An 18208-nucleotide genomic window follows, 5' to 3' on the forward strand; every position below is an offset into this window, starting at 1 on the left:
GGATAAGGAGACTCTGGATTTGCCTTCAGACCAACCGGACTCTGCCTACCCTGTGATCCGGTGCCCAGGACTGTGGATGCTGAAGCCTTCAGTAAAAGGTAAAGAGACTGCAACCTTGTGTCCTCGTTATTTGCTGCGCCTCACATCATCCACCATCACTATCTACACTAAGGGAAGCCCTGGGGATACACTTCACCTGTGGGAAGGTATACCATCTAGCTGCCATCACATCATCCCCAGCGGACCCCTAAGCAGCGTCGGTCACCCTGACCGAATACCACAGGTGGCGTCACGAACACTATCCCTTTAAAGACCTTTCCCTTTTTAATACGGACGTCCCTAGGGCCACGGACCGTGTCAGCCACCGTGACATCTCCGTTGCGAACCGAAGGACCCGGTGCCGAGTACCCCACGACCCTACTGGGGGCGATCCACTCCTCCTGTACAATGACTGATAACACCTCTATATACAGTAGATCACACAGGATCCACCATTCACAATAGGTGATGTCACAGCTCACCTCCTCCTCCTGTACAATGACTGATAACACCTCTATATACAGTAGATCACACAGGATCCACCATTCACAATAGGTGATGTCACAGCTCACCTCCTCCTCCTCCTGTACAATGACTGATAACACCTCTATATACAGTAGATATCACCTATTGTGAATGGTGGATCCTGTGTTATCTCCTGTATATAGAGGTGTTATCAGTCATTGTACAGGAGGAGGAGGTGAGCTGTGACATCACCTATTGTGAATGGTGGATCCTGTGTGATCTACTGTATATAGAGGTGTTATCAGTCATTGTACAGGAGGAGGAGGTGAGCTGTGACATCACCTATTGTGAATGGTGGATCCTGTGTTGTCACAGCTCACCTCCTCCTGTACAATGACTGATAACACCTCTATATACAGTAGATAACACAGGATCCACCATTCACAATAGGTGATGTCACAGCTCACCTCCTCCTCCTATACAATGACTGATAACACCTCTATATACAGTAGATAACACAGGATCCACCATTCACAATAGGTGATGTCACAGCTCACCTCCTCCTCCTATACAATGACTGATAACACCTCTATATACAGTAGATAACACAGGATCCACCATTCACAATAGGTGATGTCACAGCTCACCTCCTCCTCCTCCTGTACAATGACTGATAACACCTCTATATACAGGAGATGACACAGGATCCACCATTCACAATAGGTGATGGCACAGCTCACCTCCTCCTCCTGTACAATGACTGATAACACAGGATCAGGCCAGAGTGAGAATTGTAAGATTTCTTATGTTTATTTTTAATACAGACTGTATTATGTAGACAAAAACTTTGCCAACCATTTTAAAAAAATGCTTTTACTATAAAAAAATTTTTTAATCAATAGGTCATTTTCTGATGATTGCTCCCTTTAAGCAGAGGTCTCATTGTGGACAACCTCTTTCATCATATAATACTAAAGCTGATTCCTGACCCAGTGACATCATCGAAGCCCCTCCTGACCCGATGACATCACTGAGGCCCCTTCTGACCCGGTCACATCATTGAGGCCTCTCCTGACCCAATGACATAACCGGTGTCCCTCTTGACCCAATGACATCATTAAGGCCCCTCCTGACCTGGTCACATCAACGATGCCCCTCCTGCACCAATGACATCACCGATGCCCCTCTTGACCTGATGACATCATTGAGGCCCCTCCAGATCTGATGACATCGCTGAAGCCCCCCCTGATGCGATGACATCACTAGTGCCTCTCTTGACCCGATGACATTAATGAGGCCCTCCTCACTTGATGACATCACAGATGCCCCTCCTGACCCAATGACATCATTGAGGCCCCTCCTGACCCAATGACATCATTGAGGCTCCTCCTTATCTGGTTACATCATTGAGGCCCCTTCTAACCCAACGATATCATTGAGGCCCCCTCCTGACTCGATGACATCATTGAGGCCCATCCTGACCCGATGACATCATTGAGGCCCCTCCTAACTTGATGACATCACCAAGGCCCCTCCTCACCTGGTCACATCACTGATGCCCCTCCTGACCCGATGACATCAACGATGCCCCTTCTGAACCAATGACATCACCGATGCCCCTCTTGACCTGATGACATCATTGAGGCCCCTCCAGATCGGATTACATCACTGAAGCCCCTCCTGATGCGATGACATCATCAGTGCCACTCTTGACCCGATGACATTAATGAGGCCCCTCCTCACTTGATGACATCACCGATGCCCCTCTTGACCCGATGACATCTTTGAGGCCCCTCCTGATCCGGTGACATCATTGAGGCCCCTCCTGATCTGATGACATCTTTGAGGCCCCTCCTGACCCGATGACATCATCGATGCACATCATGATCCGATTACATCATTGAGGCTCCTCCTGACCTGATGGCATAATTGAGGCCCATCCTGACATGATTACATCATTGAGGCCTCTCCTAACACGATTACATCATTGATGCCTCCCTTGACCCAATGACATCACCAATGCCCCATCTGACCCGATGACATAATTGAGGCCTCTCCAGATCCGATGACATCACTGATGCCCCTCTTAACCCGATGACGTCACCAAAGCCCCTCCTGACTCGATGACATCACTAAGGCGCCTTCTGACCTGATGACATCATTGAGGCCCCTCCTGACTCGATGACATCACTGATGCCCCTCCTGATGCGATGACATCATTCAGGCTCCTCCTGTCCCAATGATATTATTGAGGCCACTCCTGACCTGATGACAACACCAATGCCCCCTTGACCAGATGACATCATTGACGCCCCTCTTGACCAGATGACATCACCAATCCCCGTTTTGACCCGATGACATCATTGATGCCCCTCCTGATCCAATGACATCACTGATGCCCCTCCTGACCTGATGACATTATTGAGTCCTCTCCAGAGTCAAAAACATCACTGAGCTCCCTCCTGACCCGATGACATCATTGAGGCCCCTCCTGACCCAATTATATAATTGAGGCCCCTCCTGACCTGATGATGTCATTGAGGTCAGTCCTGACCAGCTGATATCATTGAGGCCCCTCCTGACCTGATGTCATCAGGGCAAGAGGGGCATTGGTGATGTCATCATTGACGCCCCTCTTTACCCCATGACATCATTGAGGTTCGTCCTGACCCAATTACATCATTGAGGCCTCTCCTGACCCGATGGCATCACCATGGCCCCTCCTGACCTGATGACATCATTGAGGCCCTTCCTGACCCAATGACATCACTGATGCCCCTCCTTACCTGATGACATCATTGAGTCCCCTACAGAGCCGAAAACATCATCAAGCTCCCTCCTGACCCTATGACATCATTGAGGCCCCTCCTGACCTGATGATGTCATTGAAGTCAGTCCTGAACCGCTGATCTCATTAAGGCCCCTCTTGACCCGATGACATCACCAATGCCCCTCTTGACCCCATGACATCATTGAGGCCCGTCCTGACCCGATGACATTAATGAGGCCCCTCCTGACCCGATGACATCACCGATGCCCCTCCTGCTCTGATGACATAATTGAGGCTCCTCCTGATGCAATGATATCACCAATGCCCATCTTGACTCGATTACATCATTGACACCTCTCTTGACCTGATGACATCACTGACGCCCCTCCTGACCCGACGGCATCATTGATGCCCCTCCTGACCCGATGACATCATTGAGGCCCCTCCAGGGCCGATAACATCACCGAGCCCCCTCTTGACCCGATGACATCACCAATGCCCCTCCTGACTCGACATCACCGAGGCCCCTCCTGACCTGATGACATAATTGAGGCCCCTCCTGACCCGATGACATCACCAATGCCCCCCCTGATCCAGTGACATCATTGAGGCCCCTCCTGACCCAATGACATAATTGAAGCCCATCTTGACCCAATGACATCTTTGAGGCCTCACCTGACCTGATGACATCACTGATTTCCCTCCTGACCCAATAACATCACCGATGCCCCTCCTGACTCGATGACATCACCGATGCCCCTCCTGACTCGATGACATCACCGAGGCCCCTCCTGACCTGATGACATCTTGAAGCCCCTCCTGACCAAATGACATCACCGATGCCCCTCCTGCCCCAATGACATCACTGATTCCCCTCCTGACCTGATGACATCACTAGGGGACCTCCCAGTCAGACTCATCGTCATCTCCTTACATCAAGAGTCTCAGTGACATCACTTTTACACCCTTGTATCACTTTTTTACAAACAGAAAACTATCAGCAGTAATAATTCAGTGCCGAGCCCAATATTCCTACGTATAAGTAGTGCCTGACGCCGCTGTAATAACGTCCTGACCAGCAGTTCACTGGATAATAATACAACGGCATAAAACAGCCTGAGACATAATATCAGGGATGAAACACAAAAGACGCCGCCGCTGTAAGAAAGGAGCAGAAGAAAGCCGGGAACAAGAACGTCTATAAAGCAGCGGACGACACATTCTCCGGGGCTGACCGACAGCTGCCAGTCACCTCTCTGCGCTGCACAAACCTCAAGGTGACATTGTCCCGAAAGACAGATTTATTACAGAGGAAACCAAAGAGCAATTATCAAAGACCAGAAGATGAGCCTATCCAGTGTGATAACAGTGTATCTAAGCCTCGCGTGTGTGATATTAGTGTATCTCTGCCTATGGCATGTGATACCTAGGTCTATTATGTGTTATAGCAGTGTATCTATTGTGTGATACCATTATATCCAAGTCTATTATGTGCGATAAAATGAGCCATAGTAGATAAAGGTATCATATGATACCAGTGTATCGAAACCTACTATGTATGTGATATCACTATATCTAAACCTGTCATATGTGATACTGAATTAAGGTATCAAAACCAAAGTGGTGTAATACTATAAGTTATGGTATCTAAGCCTGGTATCTGGTACGATAACATTGTATCTAAGTATATCATGAGTGATACTGTCTGTTGAGCTGTGTATCTTATCCTACCCTGTGAGATACTGACTGCTGAGCCGTGTATCTAATCCTATCCTGGGTGATACTGACTGCTGAGCCGTGTATCTAATAATAATAATACGGTAATAATAATTTTATTTATATAGCGCCAACATATTCCGCAGCGCTTTACAACTTATAGAGGGGACTTGTACAGACAATAGACATTACAGCAAAACAGAAATCACAGTTCAAAACAGATACCAGGAGGAATGAGGGCCCTGCTGCTCGCAAGCTACAAACTATGAGGAAAAGGGGAGACACGAGAGGTGGATGGTAACAATTGCTTCAGTTATTCGGACCAGCCATAGTGTAAGGCTCGGGTGTTCATGTAAAGCTGCATGAACCAGTTATCAGCCTAAGTATGTAGCAGTACAGACACAGAGGCTATTAACTGCATAAAGTGTATGAGAACACGATGCAAGGAACCTGATTATGTGTTTTTTGTTTTTTTTTTAAGGCCACACAGGGATAGTTAGGTTAATGCGTTGAGGCGGTAGGCCAGTCTGAACAAATGAGTTTTTAGGACACGCTTAAAACTGTGGGGATTGGGGATTAATCATATTAACCTGGGTAGTGCATTCCAAAGAATCGGCGCAGCACGTGTAAAGTCTTGGAGACGGGAATGGGAGGTTCTGATTATTGAGGATGCTAACCGGAGGTCATTAGCGGAGCGGAGGGCACGGTTAGGGTGGTAGACTGAGACCAGAGAGGAGATGTAGGGTGGTGCTGAGCCATGGAGTGCTTTGTGGATGAGGGTAGTAGTTTTGTACTGGATTCTGGAGTGGATGGGTAGCCAGTGTAATGACTGGCACAAGGTAGAGGCATCGGTGTAACGGTTGGTGAGGAATATGATCCTGGCAGCAGCATTCAGGACAGATTGGAGTGGGGAGAGTTTGGTAAGAGGGAGGCCGATTAGTAGAGAGTTACAATAGTCCAGATGAGAATTAATAAGTGAGACAGTAAGAGTTTTTGCAGAGTCGAAAGTAAGAAAAGGGCGAATTCTAGAAATATTTTTGAGATGCAGATAAGAAGAGCGAGCCAGTGATCGGATGTGGGGGTGAATGAAAGCTCGGAATCAAGGATGACCCCAAGGCAGCGGGCATGTTGCTTTGGAGTAATGGTGGAACCGCACATGGAGATGGCAATGTCAGGCAAAGGTAGGTTAGTAGAGGGAGAGAACACGAGGAGTTCAGATTTTGACAGGTTCAGTTTCAGATAGAGGGAGGACATGATGTTAGAGACAGCGGTAAGACAATCACTGGTGTTTTCTAAGAAGGTCGGAGTGATAACAGGAGAAGAGGTGTATAATTGGGTGTCGTCAGCATAGAGATGGTACTGGAAACCAAATCTACTGATTGTTTGTCCAATAGGGGCGGTATACAAAGAGAAGAGGAGGGGGCCTAGGACTGATCCTTGAGGAACCCCAACAGTAAGGGGAAGGTGAGAGGAGGAGGAACCAGCAAAAGATACAGTGAAGGATCGGTCAGAGAGATAGGAGGAGAACCAGGAGAGAACGGTGTCCTTGAGGCCGATGGAGCGGAGCATAGTGAGGAGGAGCTGATGATCCACAGTGTCGAATGCTGCGGAAAGATCCAAGAGAATTAGCAGGGAGTAGTGACCATTAGATTTAGCGGTTAGTAGGTCATTGGAGACTTTAGTGAGGGCAGTTTCAGTAGAGTGTAAAGAGCAGAAGCCAGATTGTAGAGGGTGGAGAAGAGAGTTATCTGAGAGATAGCGGGTAAGACGGGAGTGGACCAGGCGTTCGAGGAGTTTGGAGATGAAGGGAAGATTAGAGACAGGTCTATAATTAGCGGCCCAGTTTTGGTCGAGGGAGGGTTTTTTAAGTAATGGATGTATGATGGCATGCTTAAATGAGGAGGGAAAAATACCGGAAGTGAGGGAAAGGTTGAATATTTTTGTTATGTGAGAGGTGACAGCCGGGGAAAGGGACTGGAGGAGGTGTGACGGAATGGGGTCACTGGTGCAAGTGGTCGGGCGAGAAGATGCAAGGAGCCTGATTACTTCTTCTTCTGTAACTGGTTCAAAGTCAGAGAGTGAACTAGATGCAGTGGGGGAGGGAGGACAGTGCCTGGTATGAAGAGTTTGGGAGATGATTTCCTGTCGAATGTGGTCAATTTTTTCTTTGAAGTAATTGGCCAGATCGTCAGCGCGGAGATCTGTGGTTGGGGCCTGCTCTCTTGGGTTGAGTAGGGACTGGAAAGTGTCGAAGAGACGTTTAGGGTTATTGGACAGTGAGGTGATGAGGGTGTTGAAATAAGTTTGTTTGGAGAGGTGAAGGGCAGAGTTGTATGTTTTTAGCATGAACTTATTATGGATGAAATCTTCGGGTAGATTAGATTTTCTCCACAGATGTTCGGCGCACCTGGAGCACCGCTGCAGGAAACGTGTTTGCAGCGTGTGCCACGGTTGTCGCCGTCTGTGTCGAGTTGCTCTATGTATAGGAGGAGCAGCTTCATCCAGGGCACTTTGCAGGGTTTCATTGTAATGCTTCAGAACAGAATCAGGACATGAGATGGAGAAGATTGGGGCCAATGAGGAATGCAAGTTCTTCATAAGTTTCTGGGTGTTAATGGCCTGTATGTTTCTATAAGTGTGGAAAGTGGGGGTGACCTGAGCGGGATGGCAGTTCTTGATAGAGAATGAAAGAAGGTTGTGGTCAGACAGCGGGAGAGGGGAGTTTGTGAAATCATCCACTGAGCAAAGCCGGGAGAAGACCCAGTCAAGGGAGTTTCCATCTTCATGCGTTGGAGAGTTAGTATGCTGCGAGAGGCCGAAAGAGGAGGTTAGAAATAAAAGGTGAGAAGCAGATGGGGAGAGGGGAGAAGCAATGGGGATGTTGAAATCACCCATGATAAGGGTGGGGGTGTCACAGGAGAGAAAGTGTGGAAGCCAGGTGGCAATATGATCCAGGAACTGATGAGAGGGGCCAGGAGGACGATACACCACCGCCACTCGCATGGAGAAGGGGACGTAGAGTCTGACAGCATGGACCTCAAAGGAAGGGAATACAAGGGAGGGTACTTGGAGGATAACTTGGAAGGTACATTTGGGTGAAAGGAGCAGACCAACGCCTCCACCTGCTCTGTTGTCTGATCTTGGGGTATGAGAAAAGTGTAGTCCACCATATGAGAGAGCAGCAGCGGTGGTGTCTGACTGCTGGATCCAGGTTTCAGTAAGAGCCAGGAGGTTAAGAGAATTAGAAAGGAAGAAGTCATGAATGAAGGAGAGTTTATTACACACAGAGCGAGAATTCCAAAGGGCACAATTGAAAGAGACAGAAGGCATGCATGGAATATTAATAAGGTTAGAGGGGTTTCTGGGTGTAGCAATTGGGAGGTTTGACTGGCTATAACATGGGGGGCCGGGGTTTGGAGAGATGTCTCCAGCGACTAGGAGAAGGAGGATAGAAAGAGTGAGCAGATGGTTAAGTGATTTGTGAGAGCGTCTCTTGTGTTGGATGATGGGACTGAATGGATCTGCGCTGTTAAGCAATGTGAACAGAGCATGAGTGCTATACATAGGAGAGGCAAGGACAGATATGGATGGAGTGTAAAGAGTTTATGCAAGGGCGGTGAGTGAATGCAGCAGCCAGGATATAGATTATACAGATACATATGGTGAGTATTTGTTCTGTTTCAAGTGAATAGGGAATTGTTTTAGATTGTCTTACCTGTCTCCTGCCCTGTCTAACTGCCATGGTATAACTGCTGCATACTTAGAAAAAAATACTTTGAATAAAACTACACGAATAATAGTGCATGAATGCATCCCCAAGCTATGTCTACATATACTATCTACTACGATCTACTATGTCTACATCCTGTGTGATACTATCTGCTGAGCTGTGTATCTAATCCTATCCTGTGTGATACTGCTGAGCCGTGTATCTAACCTTTTCGTGTCTGTACGTTTCCCATCAGGTAATGTCAGTGTTTCCTCCCTGCAGATCACTCACCTGCTGAACCCTCCAGGGCTCCAATCCTCCAGTCTGATGTTTTGGGGTCTAGCGCCCACCCGCAGCTGCCATCCTCGAACATGCAGTAAAACCCCGGGGGGAGGTGACCTGGAGCCAAAGGGAAAGACATTGTATCTTGTGACTGTGATACATCTGGATACAATCTGTGGAATTAATAAAGTAACAATGTGACAGAATGTTCTGTGGATGGAAGCCGGAATCCTTGGGATTTATGTAGATAACGACACTACGCTGCCTATAAGTAAGTGCACCCCAGGCTCTGCCCGTACAGTAGCGATTCTTCAGTTCTTTATGTCGGGTGTCAGTGGTTACCGCACTTTCTTTATGAATCTCAGATCTGCGGTTTTTACGTCGTCGTCCTCCGGCTGTCACAGCGCAGGTCATTCCCGTGTATACATGGTGAAAAGCCGTAAAGCAGAACTCGTACATGATGTATCCCCGCTGACTCACATTATAAGGAAACGTTGGCTTTTATTTTCACCTTTTTTATTCATTTTTCTGTCTTGCCTTATTTTTCTCTAGACAACCTTTTACAAAACTTCATAAACTGGCGATTTTTGGCTAAAACTCAGAAGGTACTTTTTTATTTTTGCCCTTTTTGCGCCTTTGAGTAAGATGTTGCATTATCTTTCTAGAGCAGCCTAAAAATATTGTGCGTTAGTCTTCAACTGTGCAAACAGAAACTGCAACAATGTAGCGACTTCTCAAAATATCTGGGAAACAATGGCCACAATAATGTGCAAAATAAGAGACTGGAAAAAAGGAAAAATGACACAAAAGCCAAACACCCAATTTGCTAAGAAAAAAATGAATAAAAATAAAGGTGAATTGAGGCCTCAGTCTTATCCTTCACCCTCAATTAAATGAAACCTAAATGTAAATTAAAACCCCCATAGAGTGAGAAAATAATACTGACATACATTATCCAAGCTCCACAAAGAAATGAAATAACAGTAATATTCAGTGCACACATAATACTGCCATCCAGTGTGGTCACAAGCCTCACCTGCCCCATGTAGCCGGATGGTCACACACCATGGAGGCCAACCTGCCCCTATTATATATAATTATTGACATGCACTGATTTATTGTGAAAACCGACACACACACATACATACACAGGTGTCCACACTAATAAACCTTCCTTCCGTCCTGTAATTGATAACATTTGGTAATCTGGCACCTGTCAGATCCTGGGGAATAGGGGTAACGTCCTGTATATTACTACAAAGAAAGGGAAACAACGCAGAACATAGAGGTGGAATATCATAGGAGACACTCACGACACAGATCACCCTCGTCTTCCCGTTCTTCACAGTCAGGGATGAAATTGCAGACTTGAGACAGATTAATTTCCAGCCCACTTCGACAATGAAAGGATCCGTCAAGAGTCATTTTAACTCCAGGTGGGTTCCCTGCCAAGAGACAAGAAGTAAAGTAATTCAGAGGATACTAACCCTGAACTGGAGAGGTGTCATAGGAATAATACACAGAAATGAAAAAAATGCAACACTATATTCCCAGAAACCTGTAAGAAACATCTCAGTATAAACAGTATATTAATACAACTTTCAGTGTACAAGAAAAAAACTGCTATAATACAGCCCATATGTATAGGGATATAACTACTACACTACTGCTCCTATGTACAAGAATATAACTACTATAATACTGCCCGTATGTACAAGAATATAACTGCTATAATACTGCTCCTATGTACAAGAATATAACTACTATAATACTGCCCTATGTATAAGAATATAACTACTATAATACTGCCCCTATGTACAAGAATATAACTACTATAATATTATTCCAATATACAAGAATATAACTACTATAATACTGCCCCCCCATGTACAAGAATATAACTACTATAATACTGTTCCTATGTACAAGAATATAACTACTATAATACTGCTCCTATGTACGAGAATATAACTACTATAATACTGCTCCTATGTACAACAATATAACTACTATAATACTGCCCCTATGTGCAAGAATATAACTATTATAATGCTGCACCTATTGTAGGGATTGACTCGCTCAGGTGCGTTGGAGGAAACAGGAGGCACGTTCTCTTTAAAAGTTCACAGGTTTATTTGCACCATAAACCATACAGCAAAACAGAAAAGAAATAGCCTTTGGCTCAGGAAAGGAAAATACAAATGTCCAGTCCTTCAGGCTCAGTCCTGTGGAGGCTTTCTCCTCCACACACACAGACTCCTGTCTGTAGTGTCCCGCCTGGACACAGGGATCTCTGTCCACCATGACAGATTCCCACACTCCCTCTGGAGGCTAGCATTAGGCTTTCTTTAATAGGTGTAACCACACCCAGAACCCATCACATGATCAGACATGTGGTTGTGACCTCACCACAGGTCCTGACATACATACTGACAGCTATGGTTACATCACAGCGGTAAGCCATCTATGTGACACATATCTCCCGTCGATTAGACACCCTTTAGCCATGCTACATACCTCCCCCCTCTGCCTAAAGCTGTGGGGCTTGGCACTTATCCTAAACCGACTAGAGACCCCTCTCAGTCGTCCCTGACAGCCACACCGTCTGTCTAAGTCAGGGCCTGTTATTGAACCCTTTCGTCGGCCTTTGTCATCCCTTTCCGTCACATCCTTTGATAACGGTGACCCCTTGTCATCTCGTCCTCTACAGGATCTCCCACTTAAGTCACTGAGCCCTGAGCTAACTGGGGACACTATTTCTAGCTCTTCCAACTGACCACCTTCGGTTCTCTCTCGGTTGTTGATCTCTCCTATTATCTTCCTTCGGAGAGCAGCTCTTCTCTTTACGTCTATATCCTCTGTTAACTTCAGCTTGAGGACTTCCAGGCTTTGGAGCACCTCTTCGCCTCTCTGGCAGCTGTTTATTAACTAGCAGTCTCTCACGTCTCAGTTGCTCTACCTCCCTTAGGTAGGCCACGCGATATTCCAGGAGCATGCGGATATTCCTAAGACTCTCTCTGGACCCGACAACCAGGAACGGAACCATCCCATCTTCATCCATGACCTGGACCTCTTCATCAGCCGGTATCCTCAGTCTCTTCAGACCAGATTTATCCACCATCTCCTGCATCACTCTCCCAAGTTTCCCAATGACTTTCGCCACCAGACCTTTGGGTACTTGGACTGTCTTCCACTAAGCCCAGCTGACTAAGAGCTTTCTTTTCACGCTCCAAATGTCGAACGGCTTCATCATTCTTCAAAATGATCTTCTGCTTTGTATGGAGGCAGTGTAGGTGCATATCCCTCAGGACAGCCACCCGCTTTACTGTGACTTCCCTATTCGACAGTATCACCAACTGTTTAGTCTCTGGTGCCCAGTGCACACTACATGCTTCCACTGCTTTTCTGAAGGCCTCATGCACACCTTCACCGATACAGGCTTCTTGCACCTCTTCGGGTACATCAATCACGGTCTTGAAGAGCAGGGTCTCACTCTCTTCAAAGACAGATGGCTCCCTTTTTGTCTCTGACCTTTCCACGAAGACGTCTGTCACGACCGGGTGACTCTCTTGTTCTGCTTTTAGCACGAACTCTTCCTCAGTCTTTTCTTCCGCTTGAGCCTTCGCCAAAATGGGCATTGGCAACTCCTCTGCCAGGCAGCGACGTTCCTCCTCTCTCTGGCGAAGCGCCTGCTGATGTTTTTCTTGAGCCATTCGGAGCACATCCATATCTTTCACTATGGCCCTATTCATGGCCTGACACGCTGATAGGTGACCTCTGAGTTCAACGACCTCCTTCTCTAGGTCACCCACTTTGTGTTCAATTGCTTGCCTCAGGACCCTTTCTCGTTCGACTGTTTCTCTAAGCAGCTCTATGTTATGGTCCTGCTCTCTTTTGGCTAGCACATGTCGCACCACCAGTTCTTTAATTAAACTTTCAGATGGGGGCTCTTGCCCACCCAGACTCTGCCTCTTCAGAGTTCCACCTGTTTCTGCATCCAGCTCTATGGTCTCTCCTGGGCTCTCTGTCTGTTTACTCTTAGGTACCTCTTGACTTTTAGTAACTTCAGAGCTCTCCATCTCTTCAGCATCAGGTATGTCATCATACTGAGCCACTTCACTCTTTCCAGGTATTGTAGATGTGGGTCTACTACAGGTCTGTTCTAACCCCAGCCCGTCACTAACTACCTCAGTGCTAGGGTTTGTCAGAGACAAAGCGACCTCCTCATCAAGGACAGAAACCTGATCTGTACCTGACCCTGTCTCTTCCTCATCATCTCTCTTCTCAGAGGGTGTAACCTGTCCCGCCTTTTTGCGTCCCCCGTGACGAGATGAAGATTTGTGACTTTTACTCTGCTCCTCCTTACTGTACTCTTTTCTCTTTGCGCTTGAGTCACAGTCTGGATAGGAGTCACCCCCTCTCACCCTGTCATCCTGGAACAGCAAGTCCCCACTTAAACAGGTGTCAGACCCACACTTTCTTCCAGTCACCCGTAACTCTGGACTGTCGACCTTAGGTGTCGCTATCTCCTTTTTATTCATTACACCACTCGGAATCAGTATAGCCTCCTGTTGTGGTGGGTGTTGTGAATCCGCTTTTTGGGCTCCCCTGGTGGTTGCTGGTGGTACTGGTGACTTGTGTGTGCTTTGCTGTCTCAGGTCACCTGTTCCCATCAGTGTTTGGGAGTTTCCTATTTAGCCTTGCTCTCCAGTCATTTCCTTGCCGGTCATCATTGTAACCAGAGCCTTCGGTTGCATGTTCCTGCTACTAGTCTGCTGATCAGCTAAGTGGACTTTGTCCTTTTGTATCTTTTGTCCAGTTTGCAGTTTTGTTATTTTCTGTAGCTGGAAGCTCTTGCGGGCTGAAATTGCCACTCCTGTGTCATGAGTTGACACAGGAGTCTTAAAGTAATTTCAGGATGGTTTTTTGAAAGGGTTTTCAGTTGACCGTGAAGTCCTCTTTTGTATCCTTCTGCTATCTAGTAAGTGGACCTCACTTTGCTAAATCTACTTTCATACTGTGTATGTCTTTTCCTCTTAATTCACCGTTATTACATGTGGGGGGCTGCTATCATCTTTTGGGGTATTTCCCTAGAGGTAAGCCAGGTCTGTTCCTTCCTCTACCAGGCGTAGTTAGTCCTCCGGCTGGCGCGTGGCATTTAGGAAGTCGTAGGTATGCTCCCTGGCCACTATTAGTTGTGTGGTAGATTTAGCTCACGGTCAGCTCGAGATTCCATCACCCAGAGCTCGTCCGTTATTTTTGTGTTCTGATGTTTCCCTGCCATTGGGAATCATGACAGTATGACCGGCCAGTGTTAAAGTTATTGGCAGAAGAAAGGAGAGAAAAAAGAAGTCTGTAGATTTTTTTTTTTTCTTCCCCCTATGCTTGCTCCATAGTTGGATCAGTTGTATTTCAGCTCTAATTACAGCCTTTGCCTTTCTCTCCTTCTAATCCTTGAATGGCTCTGATCTCACCTGTTTTAAGATGGACCCTCAGAGTTTAGCTGTAGGTTTAAATAATCTTGCTACCAAGGTTCAAAATTTACAAGATTTTGTTATACATACTCCGATGTCTGAACCTAAAATTCCTACACCAGAGGTGTTTTCCGGAGATAGATCTCGGTTCCTGAATTTCAAATATAATTGTAAATTGTTCCTTTCTCTCAGACCTCACTCCTCTGGAGATCCTGTCCAGCAGGTTAAGATTGTAATCTCTTTGCTGCGAGGTGACCCTCAAAATTGGGCATTTTCATTGACACCAGGGGATCCTGCGTTGCTCAATGTGGATGCGTTTTTTCTGGCTTTAGGGTTGCTTTATGAGGAACCTAATTTGGAGATTCAAGCTGAAAAAAGCTTTGATAGCCCTATCTCAAGGGCAAGATGAAGCTGAGATATACTGCCAAAAATTTCGTAGATGGTCTGTGCTTACTCAGTGGAATGAGTGCGCCCTAGCGGCAAATTTCAGAGAGGGCCTTTCTGATGCCGTTAAAGATGTTATGGTCGGGTTCCCTGCGCCCACAGGTCTGAATGAGTCCATGACAATGGCTATTCAGATTGATCGGCGTTTGCGGGAGCACAAACCCGTGCACCATTTGGCGGTATCTTCTGAAGAGACGCCAGAGAAAATGCAATGTGACAGAATTCTGTCCAGAAGTGAGCGGCAGAATTATAGGCGTAAAAATGGGTTATGCTTCTATTGTGGTGATTCTGCTCATGTTATATCAGCATGCTCTAAACGTACAAGGAAGGTTGACAAGTCTATTTCAATTGGCACTTTACAGTCTAAATTTATTCTGTCTGTAACCTTGATTTGTTCATTATCAGTTATTACCGTGGATGCCTATGTGGACTCTGGCGCCACTCTGAGTCTTATGGATTGGTCCTTTGCCAGGCGCTGTGGGTTTGATTTAGAGCCTCTGGAAGTCCCTATACCTCTGAAGGGTATTGATTCTACGCCTTTGGCTTGTAATAAACCACAATTCTGGACGCAAGTGACTATGCGTATGACTCCAGACCATCAGGAGGTGATTCGCTTCCTTGTGTTGTACAATTTGCATGATGTTTTGGTGCTTGGATTACCATGGTTACAATCTCATAACCCAGTCCTTGACTGGAAAACAATGTCTGTGTTAAGCTGGGGATGTCGGGGGGCTCATGGGGACATACCTTTGGTTTCCATTTCGTCATCTATTCCCTCTGAGATTCCGGCATTTTTGTCTGATTATCGTGATATTTTTGAGGAGCCAAAAATTGGTTCACTCCCTCCCCACAGAGATTGTGATTGCGCCATAGATCTGATTCCTGGCAGTAAATTTCCAAAGGGTCGTTTGTTTAACTTATCTGTACCTGAACATGCTGCTATGCGAGAGTATATTAAGGAGTCCCTGGAAAAGGGACATATTCGTCCTTCTTCATCTCCTTTAGGAGCTGGTTTTTTCTTTGTATCTAAAAAGGATGGCTCTCTGAGGCCTTGTATTGATTATCGACTCCTGAATAAAATTACAGTCAAATATCAGTATCCGTTGCCTTTGCTGACTGATTTGTTTGCTCGCATAAGGGGGGCTAAGTGGTTCTCTAAGATTGATCTTCGTGGGGCGTATAATTTGGTGCGAATTAAGCAGGGGGATGAGTGGAAAACCGCATTTAATACGCCTGAGGGCCATTTTGAGTATTTGGTAATGCCTTTCTAATGCACCTTCAGTCTTTCAGTCCTTAATGCATGATATTTTCCGTGAATATTTGGATAAATTTATGATTGTGTATTTGGATGATATTTTGATTTTTTCTGATGACTGGGAGTCTCATGTTCAACAGGTCAGGAGGGTTTTTCAGGTTTTGCGGGAGAATTCTTTGTGTGTAAAGGGTTCAAAGTGTGTTTTTGGGGTTCAAAAGATTTCCTTTTTGGGGTACATTTTTTCCCCTTCTTCTATTGAGATGGACCCTGTCAAGGTTCGGGCTATTTGTGACTGGACGCAGCCTACTTCTCTTAAGAGCCTTCAGAAATTCTTGGGCTTTGCTAATTTTTATCGTCGATTTATAACTGTTTTTTCTGGCGTTGCTAAACCTCTGACGGATTTGACCAAGAGGGGTGCTGATGTTGCCAATTGGTCGCCTGCTGCTGTGGAGGCCTTTCGGGAGCTTAAGCGCCGCTTTTTGTCTGCCCCTGTGTTGCGCCAGCCTGATGTTTCTCTTCCCTTTCAGGTTGAGGTCGATGCTTCCGAGATCGGAGCGGGGGCGGTTTTGTTGCAGAAAAGTTCCGACTGCTCAGTGATGAGACCTTGTGCGTACTTTTCACGAAAATTTTCGGCCGCCGAGCGAAACTATGATGTTGGTAATCGGGAGCTTTTGGCCATGAAGTGGGCATTTGAGGAGTGGCGTCATTGGCTTGAGGGTGCCAGACATCAGGTGGTAGTTTTGACTGATCACAAGAATCTGATTTATTTAGAGTCTGCCAGGCGCCTGAATCCTAGACAGGCACGATGGTCGTTGTTTTTTTCTCGGTTTAATTTTGTGGTTTCATACTTACCGGGTTCTAAGAATGTTAAGGCAGATGCTCTTTCTAGGAGTTTTGAGCCTGACTCTCCTGGGGATTCTGAACCTGCTGGTGTCCTTAAGGATGGAGTGGTTTTGTCTGCTGTCTCCCCAGATCTGCGACGTGCTTTGCAAGAATTTCAGGCGGATAGACCTGATCGTTGTCCGCCTGGTAGACTGTTTGTTCCTGATGATTGGACCAGTAGAGTCATCTCGGAAGTTCATTCTTCTTCGCTGGCAGGTCATCCTGGAATCTTTGGTACCAGAGATTTGGTGGCTAGATCCTTCTGGTGGCCTTCCCTGTCTCGGGATGTGCGTGTTTTTGTGCAGTCTTGTGATGTGTGTGCTCGGGCCAAGCCTTGTTGTTCTAGGGCTAGTGGGTTATTGTTGCCCTTGCCTGTTCCGAAGAGGCCTTGGACGCACATCTCTATGGACTTTATTTCTGATCTCCCTGTTTCTCAGAAGATGTCTGTCATCTGGGTGGTGTGTGACCGTTTTTCTAAAATGGTTCATTTGGTACCATTGCCTAAGTTGCCTTCCTCATCTGAGTTGGTCCCTCTATTTTTTCAAAATGTGGTTCGCTTGCATGGTATTCCGGAAAACATCGTTTCTGACAGGGGAACCCAGTTCGTGTCTAGATTTTGGCGGGCATCCTGTGCCAGGTTGGGCATTGATTTGTCTTTTTCGTCTGCATTCCATCCTCAGACTAATGGCCAGACGGAGCGAACTAATCAGACTTTGGAGACTTATTTGAGGTGTTTTGTGTCTGCGGATCAGGATGACTGGGTTGCCTTTTTGCCGTTGGCAGAATTTGCTCTTAATAATCGGGCTAGTTCTGCCACTTTGGTTTCTCCTTTCTTTTGCAATTCGGGGTTTCATCCTCGTTTTTCATCTGGTCAGGTGGAATCTTCGGATTGTCCTGGAGTGGATGCGGTGGTGGATCGGTTGCATCAGATTTGGGGACAAGTGGTGGACAATTTGAAGTTGTCCCAGGAGAGGACTCAGCAGTTTGCTAACCGCCGTCGTCGTGTTGGTCCTCGCCTTCGTGTTGGGGACTTGGTGTGGTTGTCTTCCCGTTTTGTCCCTATGAGGGTTTCTTCTCCTAAGTTTAAGCCTCGGTTCATCGGTCCTTATAGGATTTTGGAGATACTTAACCCTGTGTCCTTTCGTTTGGACCTCCTGGCATCTTTCGCTATC

The 18208-nt window shown here is 46.4% G+C and overlaps 1 protein-coding gene across 3 annotated transcripts in view; it reads right to left on the reverse strand.

Annotated features, from left to right (window-relative positions):
- Positions 1-18208, reverse strand: part of ALK (ALK receptor tyrosine kinase) — an 880658-nt gene that overhangs the window by 161125 nt on the left and 701325 nt on the right. For 2 of the 3 annotated variants that reach the window (XR_013220998.1, XM_077282112.1), the window contains exons 6-7: positions 10295-10426; positions 8991-9098 (exon numbers count right to left, since the gene is read on the reverse strand). Coding sequence is in view for 1 of the 3 variants with exons in the window: in XM_077282112.1 (XP_077138227.1) it covers positions 8991-9098; positions 10295-10426 (240 nt within the window). In the remaining 2 variants the exon portion in view is untranslated. Of the gene's footprint in view, positions 1-8990; positions 9155-10294; positions 10427-18208 lie in introns of those variants that run through there. The other variant, XR_013220999.1, reaches the window with a different exon arrangement.

Source organism: Ranitomeya variabilis, chromosome 2 (genome assembly GCF_051348905.1).
Source record: "Ranitomeya variabilis isolate aRanVar5 chromosome 2, aRanVar5.hap1, whole genome shotgun sequence".
Lineage (NCBI taxonomy): Eukaryota > Metazoa > Chordata > Amphibia > Anura > Dendrobatidae > Ranitomeya > Ranitomeya variabilis.